The sequence below is a fragment of the Phycodurus eques genome, chromosome 2, assembly GCF_024500275.1.
Source record: "Phycodurus eques isolate BA_2022a chromosome 2, UOR_Pequ_1.1, whole genome shotgun sequence".
Taxonomy (NCBI): domain Eukaryota; kingdom Metazoa; phylum Chordata; class Actinopteri; order Syngnathiformes; family Syngnathidae; genus Phycodurus; species Phycodurus eques.
In genome coordinates this window covers 25,244,934-25,270,217 of record NC_084526.1, presented here as the reverse complement: position 1 = coordinate 25,270,217, position 25,284 = coordinate 25,244,934, and the positions used below count along the sequence as shown (strand labels likewise).

The window sequence follows — 25,284 nt, the reverse complement described above, 5'->3', positions numbered from 1 at the left end:
AAGGCCTGTGGGACTCCTGAGGCAGCTGATGGGTACTGGCCAATTCTATTCATAACTTTTATGGACAGAATTTCTAAGCACAGCCAAGGAGTAGAGGGGGTCCGGTTTGGTGGCCTCAGGGTTGCATCTCTGCTTTTTGCCGATTATGTGGTTCTGTTGGCTTCATCAGGCCGTGATCGCCAACTGTCACCGCAGCGGTTCGCAGCAGAGTGTGAAGTGGCTGGGATGAGAATCAGCACCTCTAAATCTGAGACCATGGTCCTTAGTTGGAAAAGGGTGGAGTGCCCTCTCCAGGTCGGGGATGAGATCTTTCCCCAAGTGGAGGAGTTCAAATATCTTGGGGTCTTGTTCACGAGTGAGGGAAGAATGGAAGGGGAGATCGCCAGGCGGATCGGTGCCTTTGTATCGGTCTGTTGTGGTGAAGAAGGAGCTAAGCCGAAAGGCAAAGCTCTATTTACTGGTCGATCTACGTTCCTACCCTCACCTATGGTCATGAGCTATGGACAAAGAAAGTAAGAACAAGATCCCAGATACAAGCGGCCGAAATGAGTTTCCTCCGCAGGGTGTACGGGCTGTCAGTTAGAGATAAGGTGAGAAGCTCGGCCATCAGGGAGGATCTCAGAGTAGAGCCGCTGTTCCTCCACATTGAGAGGAGCCAGATGAGGTGGCTCAGGCATCTGTTTAGGATGCCTCCCAGACAACTCCTGGTGAGGTGTTCCAGGCACGTCCCACCGGGTGGAGACCCCGGGGACGACCCAGGATACGCTGGAGAGATTACGTCTCTCTGCTTGCCTGAGAACGCCTCGGAATCCTCTCGGAAGAGCTAGAGCAGTGCTTCTCAATTGTTTTCTGTTACAACCCCCCCAGGAAGAAGAAAAAAAATTGCGACAACGCCACCCGCAGCCCTCGCGAGTACACCTCTATATAACATTTTATATAAAGGATAATCTAATTTAATCCTTATAAACATTGAAGAAAGTACAAAAGAAAGATATATATTAACTTACAATAAAGAATACATTTATTAATTTTGTCTTCAGTCTGTAACAGAAAATAAAGTGCATCAATTTCCCTGAAATAGAAAAGAGCGAGAGCAACGAGAGCACCACTGCCATCTACTGCAGTGGATGTGCAATTACACTTTATTCTAGTACGGCAAATCATGTTCTTTAGGGTCTCACACGCCCCCCATGGCATTGCAACGCGACCCCCCAGGGGGTCCCGCCCCACTATTTGAGAAGCACTGAGCTAGAGGAAGTGACTGGGGAGAGGGAAGTCTGGGCTTCCTTGCTGTGGCTGCTGCCCCCGTGACCCGACCTCGAATAAGCGGAAGACAATGGATGGATGGATATATGATTCATGCGGGTTTGAACTTTCATTTGCAGTGCTGGCCATAAGTGTTTAAATTGTTTTGCCCTCACCTCCAACGTTACACAACCATTAATGTAGCGTACTTTACATATACAGTACATTTTTTATAAACTTGCAAACATTCCTGCACAGCACTTGACCTTTGACTTATTTTGTAGTACCACGACGAGGGAGCATTCCTTGCGAAGACAAAAGTTAAATTATTTCTGCTAGCTGCTTTGGGGCTTTATGCATCGACTCATTAATTAAGATGCATATTCATGAGGAGTGTATGCCCTAGAAGTAGGTTGCCTCAGGAGAGAGAACATGTCAGTACTTAAAGACTTTATGTTTGGATATGAGAAAATATTCATCGTCACCACTACAGCTATTAAAGATTTGATTTATTTTAATATATTGCTTATGATAATCTAAAATTACTCCATATTCGAAATTGAAAACAAAGCAAAGCAAATGTATTCATATAGTGCATTTCATACACAAGGTAACTCAATGTGCTTTACATGATTAAAAGCATTTAAAAACACATAAAAAAATCAGCTAATCACATTTAAAACTAAGAGAAAATTTAAAATACAATTAACAGTACAGTGTGAGAAATATCATTTGAAAGTGGAAATGCTCTCAAAAGCATGAGAATAAAACGAGTTATTAACCTTATTAACTAACCTTATTAACTTATTAACTTTCACACTTGGGGTTGACATCACTTCTGTTGCCAAATTATTCCATTTGTGTGCAATAAACATATTACCTAAAATCAATGAATAACACATTTATAGACAAGATCAGTTGATTATAATTTGTCATGGTGTTTAATTATGTCATTTAAGAAATTATTATTATTATTATTTTTTTTCATCTTACTTTGCACATTAGTTGTGCAATGTGGTGGCCCCAGGCTGTTCCCACAACAGCCCTCATAAGGCTCTACAAGGATGGCTCATTAGTGGAACATGTAATAGTTCATGTGTAACATGTACATGGATTGCAGCGAAGATTGAAATTGTTCTAAAAGACGGATACTAAAAGTCTGAGCTGATAGAATTTGTTTACTCTTGATATCAAGTTAAACTCCCCATGTGTGTCTCAGTGGGGGACTCATAAGTCTTAATCAGTGCTGCACAAAAAGACTTGACAGGTCTGTTATCTCCATAATGGAGTTGTATCATAATTTTAGATAACACAGCAGGTGAATTCAATGCTTGGAGGATACAATGAATGAAGAATGAATTACATATACCTATGTTTAAAACTCAATGGCAGCTTGCCTACAGGTACAGTATGTCATGTTGCACTGTTGGATCATTTTTATCGTTGTGTAATTCTACTTCTGGGAAACTCTTTTTACTGAGTAATGGTTCAGAGGAGAAACTGATCAGTCATTATTAGTATTTAGCTGGATTTCTGTTGATGGTTGCCATATTTATGACCCACTGTTTGTAGTGAAACAGACCTGGTGATACTTCTCAGATAAAGTAGTTGCTACGTAGAGGAGAACTGGTGTTGAAACGTATGAATTCTTAAAAAACTGTCTGTTGACAGTAGGAAATATTATTTTCAATGTATTCAAAATTATCCTTCCACAAATACACCACATGTACACACACACCGGCTCTGACTGTGGGGGTTTCCCTTATCTGTCTCTGCTGCAGAGCATGACGAGTGTGCCAGCAGCCAGAACTCATGCGATGAGAATGCCATCTGCACCAATACCATTCGAGGACACCTGTGTACCTGTAAGCCAGGCTATGTTGGAAATGGTACCATCTGCAGAGGTAAGTTCATACCCTGGAATATCCTCTTGGTCAACTGGGAGTGATCATGCGTCTCATAACATCTTTGACAGTCTGGTTCAGGCCTCCTACTCATCACCTTAGCAGGCCACGGTGACTAGAGTGATGATAGAAATCAATTTGGCAGCTTTTTCCACGTGTGCCTCCTCTCCCTCAATGCTCACGCTGCCTCCCATTGAGTGGTTGCACCATCTAAATTCCTCATTGGGTTGGCTGTTCATGATTGCACAGATGGAGCAAGCAAAGGCATAAATGATCAATCTTTTGAGGCAATATCTTGTTGAATACATATATACATTACTTTAAAAATGGCATGAACGTTGACAATTTTTTATAATTGTAAGGTTGAAAAATGTGCACCAGACTTAAACTGAATCTAATTGGACTGCTTGGTTAAAACATACTGTGTTTGTTGCTTTGTGTGATTGGGCTAAAGAATGGTTTAGTTCTGGGGACTCTACACCCAAAATATTTATCCGTTCACTACGGAATTAGGGAGGGCTTCTGCTTCCAGCGTAGGTAAAATTCTTATATAATTGAATAGGTCAACTTTTTGCTTGTAGTGTTTTTACTACATACTAGTCTGTTATAGTGTTTCCCAGTAGAAGTTAGATGTGATTTTTAAATATTTGATATATTTATATTATGGCCATATAATTATTTTTAAAAAGTATCCCACATAAGCAGTATCCTGCCATACGGCCTTTTGAGGTTACCAACACCATGCAATTGACTAGTTTATGGAGCTACGTAAGAATATGTCACATATGTCACCACATGGTGCAACAAGTTACCACCGTACTAGTTTTATCCATCCATCCATTTTCTGAGCCGCTTCTCCTCACTAGGGTCGCGGGCGTGCTGGAGCCTATCCCAGCTGTCATCGGGCAGGAGGCGGGGTACACCCTGAACTGGTTGCCAGCCAATCGCAGGGCACATAGAAACAAACAAACATTCGCACTCACAGTCATGCCTACGGGCATTTTAGAGTCTCCAATTAATGCATGTTTTTGGGATGTGGGAGAACATGCAAACTCTAGTTTTAAATATTGTTTTTTTTTGTTCGCAAATGGTTGTTTGTTTATATGTGCCGTGCGATTAGCTGGCGTTCCAGCATGCCCGCCACCCTAGTGAGGATAAGCGGTTCAGAAAATGGCTAGATGGATGTTTTTTTTTTTTTTTTTTATACGGCGGCACGGTGACCGACTGGTTAGAGCGTCTGCCTCACAGTTCTGAGGTCCGGGGATCAATCCCCGGCCCCGCCTGTGTGGAGTTTGAATGTTCTCCCCGTGCTTGCGTGGGTTTTCTCCGGGCACTCCGGTTTCCTCCCACATCCCAAAAACATGCAGGTTAATTGACAACTCTAAATTGCCCGTAGGTGTGACTGTGAGTGCGAATGGTTGTTTGTTTGAATGTGCCCTGCGATTGGCTGGCAACCAGTTCAGGGTGTACCCCGCCTCCTGCCCGATGTTAGCTGGGATAGGCTCCAGCGCTCCCGCGACCCTAGTGAAGAGAAGCGGCTGAGAAAATGGATGGATTATACGTTGTTAGGCTACAGTCACAAAACCGGTTTGGTTAGCACACGGTGTTAGATTGTTTGAGTGTGAATCCGCACTTTACTTGGCGCATATGTTGGAATGCTTGCTATGGAAGGAAGTTGCACAAGTGAATGAGTTCAGGTTTCGGGGGACCAAGAGGGTAACCTGGACTGCACCCAAGAGTTAAAGTTCTCAATTGAACAGTCCGTTCTTATGGTCAGCCTGAACCTATGGTCATGGGTAATTACTAAAAGAACAAGATTGTGGATACAATTACATGCAATGTTCAACCTTAATCATCGAGAGTCTCTCTGAAATTATAGAAAACTGGGCACAAAAACTTGATGAGATGCCGAAATCTAAGCAAATAATTTCTCTGCTACAAGCGAGGAGAATTTGGGTACAATACAGGCAATGCACAGAGAGATAGATAACTTGGATGCAGATCAGCAGAACTCTTGAGTGTATTACAGTATACCTGTACACAGAGGTCTTAATAGAGCCCACTGATAATGTGACTGAGTGGGGATGTGCAGATACTGTCATCATCTGTTGTTGCCTGGGTTGGATAGGTCAGCCTACTATCACCTTGGCATTATATGTCTTCTCCCCCAAGCAGATAAGAGTTCCAAAAAAGACACAATCAACCAGAGCCTCTAAGGCAGAAATGTGGCGCTAAACCCCCAAAATACTTACCCGTTCACGACGGAATTATGGAGTGATTCAGCGTCCAGTGTAGGTCAAATTCTTGTGATATAATTGAATGTGTACTTTTTGCTACTAGTCAGTTATAGTGTTTCTATCACTGATTGAGGATGTCAGCTGTATGCCTCCCTTTAGAGGTGTTTCTGTCACTTTTCAGGTGTTAAAGGGGACATATTTTGCCAAACCAACTTTTTCTTGTTTGACATAATATTGTCTCTACGGTGCCTCAGTAAAAGTGAAATATGAATTCAAATTGTCCACGCATTCCTGGGTTCCAGATATTTTTCTGCAGAGAGGCCTGAAATCGGGTCATTTGAATTTCTCGAGCTTATGGTATCTACGTCACTAGCGAAGATCTCTGCCTTCCCTTTTTGCTCCCGAGCCAGCGCTGTCACCGTACCAAACACGTGTGCTCTCACAAGTGGGTCTTCTACATGGAGGCAACCAATCACAGGAAAGGCAGCGGTCTTAGCCAAATATGGGCAAAGGGGATACAATCCTGGGTCAAACAGAAGTAGCTGTCAAAGGGTTCTTTTCTGGACACTCAAAACCATGACAAAACCAAGGTGTTTTAAATGAAATTTAAACTTTTATAATAAATCCACAGGCGGCACAGTGGGCGACTGGTTAGAGCATCAGCCTCACAGTTCTGAGGACCCAGGTTCAATCCCCGGCCCCGCCTGTGTGGAGTTTGCATGTTCCCCCGTGCCTGCGTGGGTTTTCTCCGGGCACTCCAGTTTCCTCCCACATCCCAAAAACATGCATTAATTGAAGTCTCTAAATTGCCCCTAGGTGTGAATGTGAGTGCGAATGGTTGTTTGTTTACGTGTGCCCTGCGATTGGCTGGCAACCAGTTTAGGGTGTACCCCGCCTCCTGCCCGATCACAGCAGGGATAGGCTCCAGCACGCCCGCGACCCTACTGAGGAGAAACGGCTCAGAAAATGGATGGATGAATGGATAATAAATCCATGTTAGAGAGTCACTCTATAGAGGTCTAAATTTTCGCATTCATGTAAAATACCACTTGTAAAACAAAGTTCAACTCCATCCATCCATCCATCCATCCATTTTCTACCGCTTATCCGAGGTCGGGTTGCGGGGGCAGTAGCTTTAGCAAGTACGCGCAGACTTTCCTCTCCCCAGCCACTTCATCCAGCTCTTCCGGGGGGATCCCGAGGTGTTCCCAGGCCAGCCGAAGGATGTAGTCTCTCCAGCGTGTCCTGGGTCGTCCCCGGGGTCTCCTCCCGGTGGGACGTGCCCTGAACACCTCACCAGGGAGGCATCCGAATCAAATGAAACTCCATATTAGAGAATGCAAAAAACATGAACACCCTAAAACGTATACAACTGTAATTTGTTGAGCTCTTGATTGTCCCTTCTTCATTCTTTTGGCTCATCCATCCCTAAGTCTTCATGTCATTCTTGTGAAGCCTTTCTTTTGCTGATTTGATTCATGTTTTGAATTGTTGCCATAGCGGGAAGGTGTATTTGAAATTGGATATTGTAAAGTTTCATATTTCTTGAGTGAAGTTCATGTTGCCGCCTCAAATGATGACATCTTTAATAACATGTGGGGCACATATTTACTAGACATACTGTATTTTTATGATTCTTGTACCCGAAGGATTTGACATTGTGTTATTTGATAATAATATTACTTTAATACCTGTTTATCTATGCAACATTTTTGCTTTACATTCCCTCTGACACTTGTGTTGACTCACCCAAACTCACATGACCTGATGTTCTCTCCATATGCCCAGGGCCACTATATTTCAAAAAGGGCAGCCTCACAGTCAATGTTGAGCCCTAATGGAGTCTGAGAAGAGTTATTAGAGGTTTGGCAGCCATCTCCACGCGGACAGCTATCACTGATCAAACTCCCTGATGTATAGTGAACATCACATGGGTCCATCATGACATACAGGAATAGCAGCATAACCCTCTTTACCTTATTGTAGTGTATACGGCACTGTCTACACTGGATACAGTAAGATGGAAACTGAAATTAAAAAAATATATTTTTTTGTAGTTCTATAAAGCTTAGTCCTTGCCAAATAAAACACGGCGTCTCTTGAGAAATAACATCTCTAATACAAGAGATACATTATCTTATGACAGCAAGAATGGATAACCTGGATTATGCTGTGTTCTATCAGTTCTCATTATATAGCAAAATGTATACTGGTATAAAAATTATCTAACAGTTATACTGAAATGTGTTAGGATATTGGGTGTCAGGGTTTAAAATGAAGTCATTACTGTATATCCAAAAGGATTAAAAAGGCTTTGGATTCAAACTATGTAGGCGGTTATAACAGTCTGAGTGGCTCTTGAGCTTAAACTCCCTCAGGGAAAACAATAATTTAAAAAATTGCAGTATTTGCAAAGTAAACATCCAAGTTAAACCTGGTAAGCCTGAGTCTAATTTATATGGAGGTTGTGGCCCTGAAACTCATTACACATATCTTTTAACTGTCACATAATGTCAAACATATTCAAATGTGTCCTGTGCACTGGGAGAATTAAACTTATCATAAAAGGTTTAAGTTAAAAAAATATGAGTCAGTTAAAACATCAAATTAGAATGAAGAATAAAGCCCACTCACTTGAAAGGGATTTTGACAGTCTTTAATGTATTGAGTTTAACGACCACGTAAGGCAATGGCACAAGCTTTTAAGGAACCTTTCATGAAATTTTCACGATTCACACTGTGGGTAGTACTTGGCTGTCATCCAAAGATGTCCAAGTATCATTAAGCTTAATCAGTGTGTGATTTCACAAAGTGTGTTTCATCATGGGACAGTGGTTGTGATGAATCACCAGCTGTGATTCTTACAGTAGTCCCTAAGCACAGCTTTAGTTTCTGAAATTCAAATAGAGAGAAGAATGTGCAATTCAGTTAAAAAAAAAAATTATTATATGAAGAGCTTTTTATACAAATCATGGTATATTACACAAAAAATAAATGTTTTACATGCTATATTGTGTAGACTCTTGTATCTTTGGTTGAATATGTTCAGACCGAGTCAGCGGTGTCATTATTAATTAGTTATTTAGTTGTAACAGAATAAGTTAAACATGGATAATGTGTTATAGTCAGCCAAAGGTGCCTTTGTATCTGCCTTTATGACCTCGTGTGAATGATAGATGGCGCATGTCCGCAAGCAAGACTGAAATCAAGAAAAGTGAAAGACACGAAAGGTGACATAAATGAAAGTCAAAATGTTGGTTGTGATTCTGACAAAACACAACTGTAGAAATGAAGTGGGTGTAGACGACTAAACCCACGCTCTATACTTGTGTCACACAGGCATTAAGATGGGTAGCAGGTAGGAAGCAGGCTTATCTTGGGACAGATCAATGCAATTTGCAAAACGCTTTCCATATATTTCCTGCTTCTGGAATGTCTCCCAGCTCATACGCCCGCACACCCCTACATTTAGGCAATATGCAGACTGTCTGTGGAGCTCAAAACACATTTTCCATTCTGGGAATCATTGGTAAAGTGCAAAGGAAGAAACAGAAGATTAAACAAAAAATGCATATTTGAAAATATTGCTGAGAATATGAAATGTGGGAACTAACAAGTGTGTGCCAGTGACAAACACTATTTGGAAAAGTATAATGTGGAATAGTATTGTATTGAACTGTATAGTTCTGCATGGCAGGGCACTTCATAGTCAATAATCCTACACCAATCTGTAAATGCATTTACTGTTTTTGTAGTTCTAGACAGAGCATACAGTCATTTGTGCATAGGAGTGCAAAAAGAGGACTGCTTGAAGGAAGAACTTTTCCCTCTATCCCAAATGGAAGTGAAACTTAAGCAATGCCATGGCAAACGGTTAACGGTTCTTCTACTTTAAAAAAAAAAAAAGCGAATGGTGTCCTACGTTTTGTGGTGCAATTTCCTGGCCAACTTTTCATCTGACATACATATATACTACAGCGCTATCAGTTGGCTTTATGGATCTACAGGTATTTGCACAATAATCGTATGGACAAAGCGGAAACTTAAACGGATGGGCACAATTGGGATTAAAATAACATTGAGTTCATTTATGTAAGTGCCAATATATTACATGGAGACAAAGTAGTTCTTTACTTAATAATAATGTCCCTAAAACTTCCTATGACTTCCTGTCCTAGTCTGACCAATTAGAATTAGTCAAACAATGAGTTGGGAGGAAGTGGCCTCTTTTTTCTCCTCCCCCTGAGATCTCATTACTGTGTGATGCGGCAGTGTTGGCCAATCGACCTGTGCCTCCCATTCCAGTCCCCTCATACATCACTGCATCCCCCGTAGGACTGAGGGAATTAGTCTGAGTGCGACTAGTGCTCCTCTGTCTATCGCTGTTAATATTAATAGGACAAAACAACAGTGTTTAGCCAGCCTTGAGCAATACGTCCACACTAAGCAAGGCTAAGTCAGGTGTCAGAGCTAAAAATGTGTCATTAGCAGGACAAGTTGAAAGCTGTGCAGGTGATGCACGTTCTTCCTTTTGTAGCCTTCAAAAAAGCTTCCTCTTTTTCTATGTACTGTGATTGGCACGCTCAGGGGCCATATGTTTTCCTAGAATGATTTCATCATTAGGCATTTATTGTAATTTGGAATGGGCCACTGTAATAGTGACTATGTTCCTCCTTTTGCTATAACATGTCCTCATTAGGGCCACGGATGAGTTGGAGTGGTACACCCCAGACTGCTTACCACCCAATCGTGTTGCATATACATGCAGACAAAACAAACATTAACATTCACACATATCATGCACACTGATATGTTTAAATTTTAAGTTTTTAATTAACCTCATCTGCATGTTTTTGGTGCCCTGCGATTGGTTGGCGACCAGTTCAGGGTGTACCCCGCCTCTCACCCAGAGTCAGCTGAGATAGGCGCCAGCACGCCCGTGACCCTGGTGAGGATATACGGTACAGAAAATGGATGGATGGATGGTGGCATGTTTTTGGAACATGAGCGGAAGCCTGAGCACCCAAAAAAAAACACACAAGCACGGCCAAGATTCACACCCGGGTGCTCCCCAGTGACCCTAAAATTCTATAAGGCAGTGAATTGTGTTTCATACATTATATACTGTATTTGTGGATGATAATGCAACATATAGAGTATATTCAGTCTTAACCTACACTTCTGTTTCATCCCATTTCCTCTTATGTGACAGTTTGAGGGTTTCACCCGGAGTGAAGCTATGCAATTTTTCTGTAATGGATGTGTAATGTGGCCCTATAGTGTGGCTCCCAATGGGGCAATTCCACTTCTCTATGTCTGGGTCTTTGGCTTATGCTCTCAAGGGGGTCCAGATGCACTTGCCAAAATAACTCATTGTATCTAGACTAGCCCATTTCTGTTCCCACATGGACATTGAGAATGATGATTACCCCTCACATCTATTTTGTAATTATGGCTAATGTTGCTACAGAAATGATTTGCCCCATCAGTGACAGCGACACCATAGATTTACATGGTCTTGATGTGCAAACAATAAATGAAGAAATATTGCTATTCCACCTCAGAGTAGCTTGAACTTGTTTGGCAAAATGTCAAATTAGTGAAAGCATTTTGGGCCCAAATGCAATAACCGGCAGGCAGGAAAGCTGAAAGCAAAACACGCTGTTCATGGAAAGAAAATATTTTACAACAATTGATTATCTGGCTTAGCTGGAGTAGAGATCAAATGAGGCGTTGAGACACTCCATCCATTTTGTTGTAGTGCAGCTCTCATGGGGAGAAAAGGGTTGCCACTGTGTCACTAGCCATTTTATTGAGTCAGAACACAATAAATAAGGCAACACTAGTTCAATCAGAGCAAAGAAAATGATTATAGATCAGCATTTTCTCAGTGTTAGCCTAATGGTCAGCTGCCTATTGCAGTGATGGTGTCAGTTGTTGAATAAGTGAGCTCATCGTGTTCATGGTCCATTTCATCTCCAAGGGCTGGTCACAGATACAGACCAAGTGGTTGAGTATAAAAAGCATCACGGGACAAAAGCTTTGACTCCTTCTCTTCTCCTCTTTCTACTGGAGCTAATCACAGCGAAACCAACTAACAGCAAGCAATAAAGAAAAGATAATGTATTCTAAATTATCAAGGGAGGATGTGTGCTTTAGGGAAAGGGGGTGGCAGAAAGAAGGGGCTTGTTGGGTAGAGCCTTGATTTTCTGAAGTATTTAATTTGATGTTTACATAATCATTGTTCCTCCTCATCTCAATTTAATATATGTCGCAGCTGGTCGACTGTGTAGTCTGTGCTAGAGGGCATTTGGCGAGTTGCGTTTTACTTTAATTGGGTGAAGAAATGATTAATTGTGGATGTAAAAGAACAAGCGTGTGCACATATTAAGCTTTCTGGCAATTATCATTCCAGGCAATTCTTTTTTTACTATGCCTCACTGTGATCTACCTGGATAAATCCTTTACTGTGTAGGATAAGCTAGTCTCACATTCATAGGGTTGTGACAGGTCAGCACTCATCACACAACTTCCAGGGAAATGCAGCTTCGACCAGAATGGGAATTATGGACATGGATAGGAGTGCACGAAAGCCCATTTTTTAACTACATGGTATTTAAACAGGTTGCGACTACTGTACAGTACTTGCTATCGGTGTAGTCCACTTTAAAATCCAGCAACTATCATTAACAATACCTGGGCAGCCTACCGATACAGTTTGGGTGATGTATACCACTGCTGGTCGCTCACTGGTAAAGCAGATTCATCATCGCCAGATCCTGATTGAGTTTTCCAAAGTATAGCAATCAGATTATGTTCACCTTTTGAATTACAAGTCAACCTTTAAAAACATAAAAATGAAATAAAGTATGGAAAAGTGTTCATTCCCCTCCATTGTTGTTGCTTGTGAGCATCTCTGCAAATTTTTATGTATTGTATTTAGGGTCATATTCTCCCATGTGCTTAAGCGAAGGTACGTGCTTTTCTGGCTGCAGAGATTTCCCTGTCCAATTAAGTCAGTCATTCATGCCCATTTTAAGCTGGGTAGGGGAAAAACTAAATTGCGGGAGTTCCCTCTTAAATCGTGTCGTCCGCGCATTCTCCCATCGACTTACACACGTTTTCCTCTTATGCGCTCCAAAGGCTTTAAGTCCAGTGCCCCAAAAGGTGAAACATATTTCACTTAAAGGTTCACAATATAAGCCGCCATTGCTTGCCACGTCCAGAAACCTATCCAATGTCTAATGTGGCGACACGGAGCAAAACAATAAAGAAAGAAAGAAAGAAAGAAAGAGAAAGAAGTTGTGAGTTGACCGTGTTTTAGCCATGGTATTTACTAGTGGAGAATATCTGCACTAGTGAACTTTTTTCACCTACAACTGAAGAGCGGCTTTAAACATGATGCGGGTGTACAGGCATTGAAAGACAAGCCTTTGGAGTTTCTTAAAAGCGCAGGGATCCCACTATTACAACAACTACATTCGTCATAATGGCGCAATGTTGAGGTTTATATTTAATCATTTGTTTTGATTTGCTCTTTGGCGCTGATCTAGCTAGAGCGCAGTTGACAATGACATTGACAAGTTTCAGGAAAAGTCCATGTTTCCAAGATTTGAAGCCAGCCACAGCTCTCAATGAATCATTTATTCCCAGTTTACACGCTGTGGGTATGTCAGAAGTATGTACGGGAGAATGCACGTAGATGAAAAGTGCGTAAACCCAGGCACGTAAAAAAGGATGAGAGAATATATAGAATATAGCCTTAATGCATATTCTCCTAAATGGCATCAAAACAGTTTCCCACAACTGAGGCAGTCCTCTTTTGTAGTGGGACATCAATCACCCAAAACTTCGGCAGTTAAAAATTAGAACCAAGTACAGCTGTAGCAAACGGAGTAGCTACAGTGTAGTGGGAAAGCAGCGTAAGGGTATTACTATGTCATTAAAGACATGTCACCTTTTATGAAGACACTTCAGTTTGAATTATTTTGTGGAGCGTTCCTAACTACCATTTACCTAATAACAAATGCATGTTGGGAGTGGTACCTCGAGGCTGCTAACATAAGTGATGCCACCCCTAACTTCAACCACTGATGTACAGTACTTGGCCTAGTTACTGAGAAAGATTTCAGTGCTGTTGTTCATTCCCATTCCATGTAGATATGCCATGAGTGATACTTGTTGTAATACTGTGTTTTAGAAACTTTGATTAAACTGCAAATCGACTATGCCACCACTTGAATTGAAATTTAAGTCTAGATTATTATTTTTTTGCTTTGTTTTGTTGAGCTTTTCAAAGAGAACAATTACTGACACTTGGACTGATTAGACTTTCATGCATTCACACATGTTATTGTACCTTTATTCTTATCCTTATTATTATCATTATTCCGGCAGCACTGGTTAGCACATCTGCCTCACAGTTCTGAGGACCGGGGTTCAAATCCCGGCCTCGCCTATGTGGAGTTTGGATGTTCTCCCCGTGCCTGCGTGGGTTTCCTCCGGGCACTCCGGTTTAACTCCCACATCCCAAAAACATGCTTGGTATGTTAATTGAAGACTCTAAATTGCCCTCAGTTGCTGGGATAGACTCCAGCACGCCCGTGAGACTAGTCAGGATAAGCGGTACAGAAAATGGATGGATGGATATTGGCGGTATTATTCCGCCCACTTTTTTGATGGGCTTCTCCTTTGCCATTTTACATCCGATTCACTCCGTTCCAACTTCAACATGTTAGAAAGAGTCACACCTCGCGTGGCATTACTCATCGAAGCCACAACATTTTCACATTTCCCACAATTCAATTTTTTGCGCCAAAAATTCCCCATTCATTTCCAATGGCACATTCAACAAAACACATTCATATCATTAACATTCAAAATTCAAAATGTTCAGCTCATTCAATTCCCCTTGGGATTGATTTTCAACATTCCAAAAATTCCACATTTTTGACCAAATTTCTCCACCTTTTTGACCAACAAAATTCCCGTACAATGACATATTCATTAACATTTCTCGTCCGATTCAAACCATTTCAACTATTAAACCTTTTCAACATTCCAAATATTCCCACCCACCAAAAATTTCACCATTTTCCCTAAATTTTTCCACCCATGATCCACAAAATTCTCGTATTTTAACATTCTACATTATTCCCTCCTGCTTCAAAATGTATTGACCGATTTGACCCATTCCAACTTCAATGTGTTCAACTCATTCAAGTCATCCTCTGAACCACTCCCATTGCCCAAAGTTCACAAATGCTCAAAATAAAAGCCCCAAATTCAATATTTTTACAACTTTAGTTACAGTTTCCTTATTTCTCAACCGATTCGGACCGTTTCAACTTCTACGTGTTCAGCTCATTCAAGCCATCCTGTGAACCACTCCCATTCCGCAAAAAAAAACACTCCCATTCCGCAAAACAAATTCTTAATAAAAGACCGAAATTCAACATTTTTACAAATTTAGCTACAGTTTCCTTATTTCTCAACCGATTTGCACCGTTTCAACTTAAATGTGCTCAGCTCATTCAAGCCATCCCATGAGCTATCCCACCCACATTGCTAAAATTCCCTAGATTTTCAAAATAAAACTATTTCACTTAATTCCATGTCATTTCACAATATTCCATATTATTCAACATCATTTGATATCATTCCATATGATTCAATAACATCATCATTCAGCATTTCTGCATTCACACGCAATTTCTGCAGGAATTGCACAGTCGAGTTAATTAGTGATGTTGACCGGTAAGAAACCTCTCTGGCAGTGACCTAATCTCCACAGGCATATCTGGAGGGCATGCACTTTGGTTATTTATATATTTATGTCCATATCAATTCAATGTTTAAGTTCTATAGATGTGTTCATCACTATGTAAATCCACAAATAAAGAAAACAAAATGTTCTCAGAACAAAATGTATTACCGGCATCATTGTTTTATTTATTCACAATCGAATTTGCAGACAACACTAATTTGATAAACTAATTCACCTGGCACCAAGTTGAAAATTGACTGAAATGCACCAAATACTTTCGTGTAGATGTATAGCAGGTTGGCGTCTAAACACAGAAAATATGTGTGTCACTTGAAAACATGAGCCTAGACTCTGCAGAGAGCAGGCTAAGGTGGAACAAAAATGGCATTTGTTATATTTTCCTCTGTCCCAGCTTAGTTGTTAGTGTAGTACTGTACAATATTACCAATAGTACAGAACATTATAGTATGGTTTTGCATTGCATGAGAAACACACATTCACCCTCAGTCTGTCTTTATATCCTCACTCAATGTGGATTTCTTATCTGTCAACTGTTTTTTTTTTACAACATATCATTTGTCTGTCACTCTAAGTGCCTGAACCATCCTTCATCTTGACCATGTGCTGTCTTTCAGGATGACACCCCAGTGTCATTCATAGACTCCTTTTTTTCTGCTCTATGCATGACAATGGGATTTATGAGAACTGTCGACAATTCTGATCAAGTACTGTACATATACACAGTTTTCCCCTTACTTTGGTCAACTATTTGGTGGCATGTTTCTTCTGTATGTTGGAATATGGTTGCATTGGCCGAGCACTGCTGCGATTGGCTGGCAACCAGTTCAGGGTGTAATCTAAACAAACAAGTCATCACAATCTCCTCATGGAATCAAATGCATATAAGGTTTTGTGTCCCTCCTCCATACCCTGGCATCATGTGACATGTAATTCCAGCACTACATCATGCCTCTCAGCAGTAAACACCATCTTATCAGCAAAACAGCAGAGGTTGGTAAAAACAGTTCCATCAGCTACCTTGGTGTGTGTGTGTGTGTGTGTGTGTTTCAATTATTGCTTTGGACATAGGGATTCACTCGTGCTTCTCAGCATATAGTTATGAAAGCTCCTCACATCCAACTGCCAAGGGCGTCACTGTTCCTCCCCTCTAGCTCCTCTGATAGCTTCATGCCCCTGTGACTCTTCTACAGATTAAAATAGATAAAAATCATCCAGACGTGATGGGAATGGCTAGTTTCCCAGTTAATGTTTAGTCACATATAGTTTTTTGATAGAGTCGGTGAAATATTTTTTTCTGATTCTTAACCTACTGGTCCTTCATTGGTATGTGGTTATGAAAGAAACATAAAAGCCTCAACTGCCATTAAAAATAACTTCAAATTTCGAAACCTATTTATTACCTTGATATACCTATATATATATCCATCCATCCATTTTCTGTGCCGCTTCTCCTCACTAGGGTCACGGGCGTGCCGGAGCCTATCCCAGCTATCATCGGGCAGGAGGCGGGGTACACCCTGAACTGGTTGCACATAGAAACAAACAACCATTCACACTCACATTCACACCTATGGGCAATTTAGAGTCCCCAATTAACCTACCATGCATGTTTTTGGGATGTGGGAGGAAACCGGAGTACCCAGAGAAAACCCACACAGGCACGGGCCGTGGATTGAACCCCGGACCTCAGAACTGTGAGGCAGGACGCTCTAACCAGTCGCCCACCGTGCCGCTCTATATATATAATGTATAAACCATGAGTCCCAGACCTGGAACAATGAGTCCCTGCAACTTGTCATCACGGAATACAGATACAGAAATCCTTGCTTCATGGTCCTGCTATGTCGCAGATTTTTAATTATTATTTATCTATTTTTTTATGCCAGAATCAGAATCATCTTTATTTGCCAAGTATGTCCAAAATAAAACACACAAGGAATTTGTCTCTAGTAGTTGGAGCCGCTCTAGTACGACAACAGGCAGTCAATTGACAGAGAACACTTTTGAGACATAAAGAGATTGAGAAAAATACTCACTGAGCAATAAAGGGTTGCTAGTTATCTGGTAATGCCAGTACAATTTTAATTTTTTTTAGACAATTGTGCAAAAAGTCCTCTAGCACTTAGAGCAGTTCGAATGACTAATCTTCGCAATAGTCTGTTGCAATGACCATTGTGTAAATGGCGTCGAGACTTCAAGGAGTATGCAGTTTAAAGTGACTAGTTGCGCAACAATTTGGGACAATGTTGATTGTGCAAATGTTGCAGATACTCCTCAGTCAGTGTGCAAATGGGGCAGATGCTACTCTGGCATGAGAGGCCATTATTGGTCAACAACAGATATGCAAGTAGTGCAGCGTGGCGAGACTACTACAGTGAGTGCACGAGTATGTATAATTGGCCCGACAGAAATGTGACAACAAACTCAGACAAAAGAAATTGGCAGCATGTTGCAATGGAATTGTAAGTTAGTGGTATAAGAAGTTGATTGCAAGAGCGAAGAAGCTGTTGGAATCTGCTAGTTCTAGTTTGGATTGATCGGTAGCGCCTACCTGAGGGAAGGAGCCGGAAGAGTCGGTGACCGGGATGTGGATGGTCCGAGAGGATTTTGCACGCTCTTGTCTTAGTTCTGGCAGCGTGCAAGTCCTCAAAAGGGGTAGTTAACTTTCCCTTAAGTGTCCCAGTTGTGCGCATCTACGTATCTAAACCCGTTTCCTCAGCGGCCTGACCGGCGCCACAGGAATGAAAAAAAGAGTCCGGAATATATATATACATATATATATATATATATATATATATATATATATATATATATATATATATATATACACAGTGTATATATATTATCTTTTGTATTAAGATGAAGCACCCAATATTTCTTTCTGTGGGAAATTGTCTCTGTGCAATGTGATATACAAGTATTAAACACTGCAGTGTTCTTTTTGGCAGTCATTATAGTTTTAGTCATATTTTATTTGTGTGCCCCCTAGCTTTATTATAAGCGGGCTTCCACGTTAAAGAAGCCAGCTGTGCTGTTCATTTACATTTGCTGCCCAACCAAAAATCCCTACATGTTCTACACGTAACAATAATACACACATAAGATAATGAATTGACATTAGCACAGCAAAGCTGACTTAAAGATCACTCTGAAATTCATCCCAAGTAAGGCTGTCATTATCAAACTTTTAAGATTCGATTATGCTATAGATATTTCCTCGACTAACGCCCCCCTCCCCCCAAAAAATTATTTTAAAAAAAAAATAATAAGACACACACACACACACACATTGCTGAGCTGTACATGTATAAGATATGTTAACAAGACTTAAGAGGAAAGAAAACACACAGGCGTTTCGTCATGTTTAGTTCATCAAAGAGACGTTTTGCTCCTCAACGAAATAATTTCGTCATCGTTATTGTTGACCAAAACAACACTGATACACAGTTTATGAACAAAAGCCAGTTTGTTGGTTCAAAGAACAAATGTAAGAATTCCAAACTACAGACTTTCTTCTTTTCCTTTCGGCTTTTCCCTTTAGGTGTCGCAACAGCGCGTCATCCCTTTCCATGTAAGCCTATCTCCTGCATTCTCCTCTCAAACACGAACTGCTCTCATGTCTGCCCTCACGACATCCATCAACCTTCCCTTTGGTTTTCCTCTAGCTCTCTTGCCTGGCAGCTCCATCCTCATCATCCTTCTACCAATATACTCACTATTTCTCCACTGGACGTGTCCAAACCATCTAAGTCTCCTCTCTCTAACTTTTTCTTCAAAACATCGAACCTTGGCTGTCCCTCTGATGAGCTCATTTCTAATTTTATCCAACGTGGTCACTCCGAGAGCGAACCTCAACATCTTCATTTTCGCCACCTCCAGCTCTGCTTGCCTGTTGTCTCTTCAGTGCCACTGTCTCTAATCCGTACATCATGGCTGGCCTCACCACTGTTTTATAAACTTTGCCCTTCATCCTAGCAGAGACTCTTCTGTCACATAACACACCTGACACCTTCCTCCACCCGTTCCAACCTGCTTGGACCTGTTTCTTTACTTCCTAACCTCACTCTCCATTCAAGGGGGAAAAATGTTGTCAGCTTGCATGTTTTCCATTTCCACTGTTGAACATTAACAAATTGCTTCCCTTTGCCATCTTTATTTTTACTTCACCCACCTGGTTACAGAGGCAAGCTTTGAAACCATCTCTAGAGGATTTTATGAACAAAAACAACAAGCTTAGAAATGTACGATCTGGCAATGGATATGATTGTGTTGGGCAGCATCTTCATCTTATCTTCATACACTGCTTCGAGTGTAGGTTCTATTCTTGGGAGGTGAGCATCAAACCAGTCAGGGTTAGCATGCTCCCTCTTACCGAAGGTGGACAAAGCGGTATTGTAGATAGTATCCCTGATAGTTTTCCAGCTGTCCATAGCATTTGTTTCAGACTGCTCTTCGAGAGAGACATAAAGTGTAGCATCTTTGTGATGTTGATACGGGGTTGAGGTCAGTATCGCAGTCCGCACTATGATAGCTTCCGGTGGCCAGAACTTTGTTGAGGGAAGTGCGTCTGGTGCGCCGATGTGATTTGGGGTGCATCCAGGAAATGAAGAAAATTATAAAGGGACCAATGCATGGCCAAGATTATGAATCCGCACCTATCTTGGCATTGAAATTGTCAATAAAAAAAGAGGGGTTCGGTTTTAGGGGGGCCGTTGTTATCATCTTGTCGAGTCCATAGAAATATCCGTCGCGTCATCGTCAGAAGCTAACGTTGGTAATGTAATGTTGGTTGGACCCGCAGCAGTGTTCAGGCAGATTGCCAAGAGACATTCAGTGCCTCCAACCAGGGGTGCAATTGCACTGATCAAGTTGTTTCTGATCGCAAAGCCAACAACATATTGGCGTGGTTCGTCAGATTTGTTCCCTTTCCAGAAGAAGGCGTAGTTTTCTTCACTCAAGGAGCCACTGGTTGCTAGTCTCATTTCTTGGAGAGCAGCAATGCTGATGTTCAAACGTAGAGATCTCTGTCAATGATCGCTGTCTTAGTTTTACTGTCCAGGTTGTGTTGCTCTTCGGCTCCAGAGCACATGGTGCCAACATTCCAAGTTGCTTGGCGGATCGCAGCAAATTTATTTTTCGTATGCTTGCCTGGTGCACTGTTTTTCATCTGCTTGTAATGTCTGAAGCCGTACATTGGTCCCCATGCAGGGAGATATACAATGGTGGATCGACACAAGAGGCTGCCCGGCTTGGAGCGGGCAGTGGTCAACAAATGGAACTTTGATGATTCCTCCCACTGTCGAAGCAGACCCGTGTCGTCCCTCAATTATGTGGGGCCAATAACCCAAAATGTCAGCTCCTTGGTTGAGTCCCAACCGAAGTGGGCCTGGAGTGACCTCTCCAGGCTGCGTGCCTTGGATAAAGCTTGGGGAGTTCCGAGGCAGCCCAAACTCTAGGACCCACACTTTTGGCCTCGCCAGTGAGGTCCAGAGGTGTGCATGGTATTACATCTGGTATTGGTTTGGCAGCAGGAACTGCTGGTTGGCAAAAATGTTAGCACAACCCCCTGAGGGGTGTCACTCCTGATTTTCCATAGGGGTTTTCTCCCTTAGCCTGTCTCTCAAAAGAGTAACCAAATGGCAGTAGTGCTATTTACCCATAGCAGGGGGACTTGGTTTGCGGGTACCATGGCGTATCCACACGCCAGTAGGCCTTGCATGCCTCAAGTATGGGGCCAAGTCTCCTCCGAGTACCTTGTAGTATCAGCCTGGGGCCACAAGGTGCCCAGTAACCAGGTGTCACCACATGGGGGCACGTCCTACAGTATGTAGGGCTTGATGATGGAGAGGCTATGTACTGACAGAGAGACCCTTACACACTCGTTTCTCCTTTTCGCAGTGCTGCAAGTAGCGGTGCTAGTCAGCGGTTTGGACCAAGGAAAGTGGGAGAAGGCATACCAACTGTGGTCTTCACACGAGACGTTTCACATCAACCTTTGAGACACCCAGTACTCTTGCAATACAAAAGATATTACAACGGTAGGGCGTTGAATTCCACCACCCGTTATCCCCGCCCACCCTCCATAAATGGAGCCGGGTCAGCTGACGTCTATTCCGGCCCGCCATTTGCCGATAGACGAGTGGAACGTGTATGATCTATGCATGAAGCACTTCCTGGTTCTATGTTGACATGTTACTGGTGGAATACTAATTTACTCTGCATCTTATGGAATTGCTATTTATTTATTTAAAGTTTTACATCTACATCATACCTCATTAATTTTAAAGGTAAGTTCGCTATCATTTGTTGCGAACTTGCTGTCATGATTGCTGGCTGTTTGTGCGTTGATCACTTCTGCTCTTGTTTAACATTTTAAATATGACTAAAATGTAATAATGTCTATCTAGTGAGATCTTTGTCAGTACTACTGTTTGGTATGAAAAAGATGGAATGAATCCTGGCCAGTACACTAGCACGACCTCACAAGCTATGCCTTAATAGTGCAGTTGTTGATGTATTAACAGCAGGGGGTTTTAGCCCAGCAGTTACAGCAGTTGTCTCCCGATTGGTGAAAGTGGGTTCAAATCCAGGGAGGGCTGTTCCATTGTTGCTTTTTTTCTTAAAGTTGTTGATAAAGCCAACAATGCTTTTGCTTTCTGGCTCCGTCAGACAGAAGCTTTGTGGCTGTTTCCATCATTGGCTGCTGGCTTAAGGCAATCCATCCTTAAACTGATTAAAATGTATGTAGGCTCCTCACAGAGAAAGAACTATCGAAAAGCACATGGGGAGAATAAATTGACATATCAGCAGTATTGATCATCTGCTCTCCCTTACGCTCTACAGATACATTATAATGGTTAAAATTCATCCTTAATGCATCCTTAATCCATGCAGACCGCCTGACACAGGTCTTTACTGTTATGTAAATACAGTATAAAAATCTCAACAGTGAATACAGCCAAGGCTGACCACCTGGTGCGTTAGTGAAGAACTATGTGTGATATTTAAATGAGTAAATGTGTTTTATTAGCAAAGGAGGTGGGATTTGGGGGATCTGGTGCCTTGCACAAGGGCATCTCGAATGTAGTTAGGAAGCAGGTGAACACTGTCTCACTTTATTCAATTATGAGTTGTATTTTTTATTTAATAGGATTGCAGTGTTTTTGTTTTTAACTTTTTTTCCTAATCAAACAACAAGAGGGAGTTTTGATGAAGGCAGTTGACCTAAGCTTAACTCCTGATCAAAGCCATCAGAGAGGTTTACAAGCCACTCATACCATGTACACTGACTTTGACCTAAGTCACAGTGGTCATTGTTTCCAGAGCCTATTTGTCCCTCCGGTAGTACAAACAAGTGGCAGCCAAGCGCTTCTTTACAAGTATTGATTTATTCACTCATTGTAAACTCAATGGCTCACAGTGACATGTAATTCCTGTGCTGATATATAGCAGTGCTTCTTACTCATTGCACTCCTATGGTTGATGGTCAATGTTTAAATGGCATCATAATCTGGTATCCATCTCTCTCTCTCTCTCTCTCTCTCTATATATATATATATATATATATTATTTTATATTTATTTTATATATAAAATAATGTAGTCAATTTGTAAGGCTTGGTAATTAATTAATATCAATTAATCACATTTCAATCATAAAACAATATTTGTACCAAAAAGCAAAATTTTTAATTTAAATGGGTTTTAGTGGACGACTGACTCAAATATCTGACACAGATGGGAATATTGTTAATGCTTGAAAAATTTATTTAATTGCATTTTAATACAACACATTAGAAATAAAAATTGAAAATATTCCTACACAAAAATTAAACAGACCTAAACTTAATTTAGTTTATTCAAAACAATATTGCCTTTACATGATTTCTGCGTGGCAGTTGAAAAGTTGGATCACATGTCGCTGCCCATACAGGTGCATCTCAATAAATTAGAATTAGAAAACTTCATGTATTTCTACAGTTAAATTAAAAACCTCATAGATTTACTACACAAATAATTTCATGATGTTATTTGTTATCATTTTGATGATTTTTAGCTTACAGGTAACGAAAACACAATTCCCATGTCCAAGAAATGTTACATAAGAAACAATCAAAAGAAATATTACTATAGGAATGAGGTTGGAATTGGTCTTCTGAAAAGTATTTGTTTGATAAACCTACATAATTTATGAGTTTCACTATTGGAATTGCAATGCTGAATTATAATGAACTCTCCTACAGTATTTTAATTTGTTGAGGTGCATTTGTATGGAGCACTTTTTTTGTTGTGCTCACTGCAACAACCTTTGCAGATACGAACAGACTTGATAAACCAGAGCGCAGTAGTAAGGACATGGCCAAATCATGACGACAACTGGCACAGAGGTGGTGCTATGTTCCCATGAAATGCCATGTACAGTACTTTGTAAATAAATAAATAACAACAACAACACAACTGACCAATGAAGTTCCCTTGTTGTGATTGTACGGCATCGTGTATAAGTGTTTGCAGACAAAATGTGCAGGAATCCTTGTTTGTCTGTCCTGCCATCCACAAACATGGAATGTGCTGACACTTTGTCCCCCTCCCCATCCCCAGTTTTGGCGTAGCTCAAACAATGTGCACAAAACCACACTTATCAAGGCTTCCATCGGGTAGTTTTTTTAAATGAAATTTGCCTCCCATCAGTCCTAGCAACATCCAATTCCTCCATTTTAGTATCCGACTAAGCCAAGCTCTGAAGTGTGCGTCAGTGTAATCGGAAATCGTGCACTTACAAAGGTTGCACATCGTTTGGAACACAACATGCGATTAAAATGTGTTACATATTTTAACTAATTAATTTGTTTGTAATTGATTAATAACGTTAAAGTCCCACTACTACATTAAAAAAGTTTCATATTATAGAGGTGTGCTACACACCGAGTGAAATATTTCATATTTTCATATATACAGTATATGTAGTGTATATATATATATTAGTAATCATGATTATTTTGATCAATATTGTAATCATGATTGTGAATCACAATTATTCCTCATTAGGGAAAAATCTTTATTTTTATTGCACTGCTATTCAACAAACAATATGTAACAGTAACAGTTTTCAGTGCAAAATTAATCTTTAAACAAGAATAAATGATAGATAACAATAAAAACAAATTCAAAATTAACCCAAAAAAATTCTACTTTACCAAGAGTTAACTGAATAAATATGCTATTACAAACTGCAATCACGAATTGCAACTTAATGGAAGCAAATACAGCAATGTATAAAACGCAATAACATTAGCCTGTAAGCACCGAATTTCCATTTGAAAATCCCCATCAATATAGTGAATTGTCAAGGATGGTACGTCTCGGTTGTTCTGCTAGACCATTGGTCAGTCGTCCATGGTCACAATCAGAATCAGAAGCATCTTTATTTGCCAAGTATGTCCAAAAAACATTTGTCTCGGGTAGTTGGAGCCGCTCTAGTACGACAACAGACAGTCAATTGACAGAGAACTAACAGAGACAGCAAAGAACTAGACAGTTGTGATTTCACTCTCTATTTACTCCTGGCATTTTTTCATTGCGGTGAGGCCAGACTAAAAGTTTAAGTCATGGCAGCCGCTACGACGACTGTTTATAGTGCCTTACCGTGACATACCACCTCTCCCGTCACCGTGCTGAGAGGACCAACTTCGAAATAAAAGCTCCATATATTAGTGCATTGGACATCAATGCCATTTTAGGTGCTCTTTTTTAAGTTGGCCCACAACGTGGTGCCGCCGCTTAATGAAGCCTTAACCATACATTCTCCTCGTGCTGGCTGGCTGACTAGGTTGTGGGTACTGGTGCATATGAAGCACTTTTCATATGCAGCAGTGCCCACATTTTAAATATAAAAAATTATGGATGAGATGATATATATTATATATATATATATATATATATAAAAAAAAACTCCTGCCTTTTAAAAAAAAAAAAAAAACCTTGAATCGTATCATTATCACAAGACTAACAAAGAATTAACACGTCACATCATTGAACTGTGCAACCATGGAAGCCCATAATTAGCCAAGTTCTCGTCTATGTTCTAATTAAAATGCACTTTTGATATTACT

At 40.8% G+C, this 25,284-nt stretch overlaps 1 protein-coding gene across 2 annotated transcripts in view; it reads left to right on the top strand.

The window, feature by feature from the left end:
• LOC133399034 (protein kinase C-binding protein NELL1-like) overlaps nucleotides 1-25,284 on the top strand; it is a 271,032-nt gene that overhangs the window by 201,590 nt on the left and 44,158 nt on the right. For both annotated transcript variants that reach the window (XM_061670100.1, XM_061670099.1), the window contains exon 14: nucleotides 3,027-3,149. In XM_061670100.1, coding sequence (XP_061526084.1) covers nucleotides 3,027-3,149 — 123 coding nt within the window. The remainder of the gene's footprint in view (nucleotides 1-3,026; nucleotides 3,150-25,284) is intronic.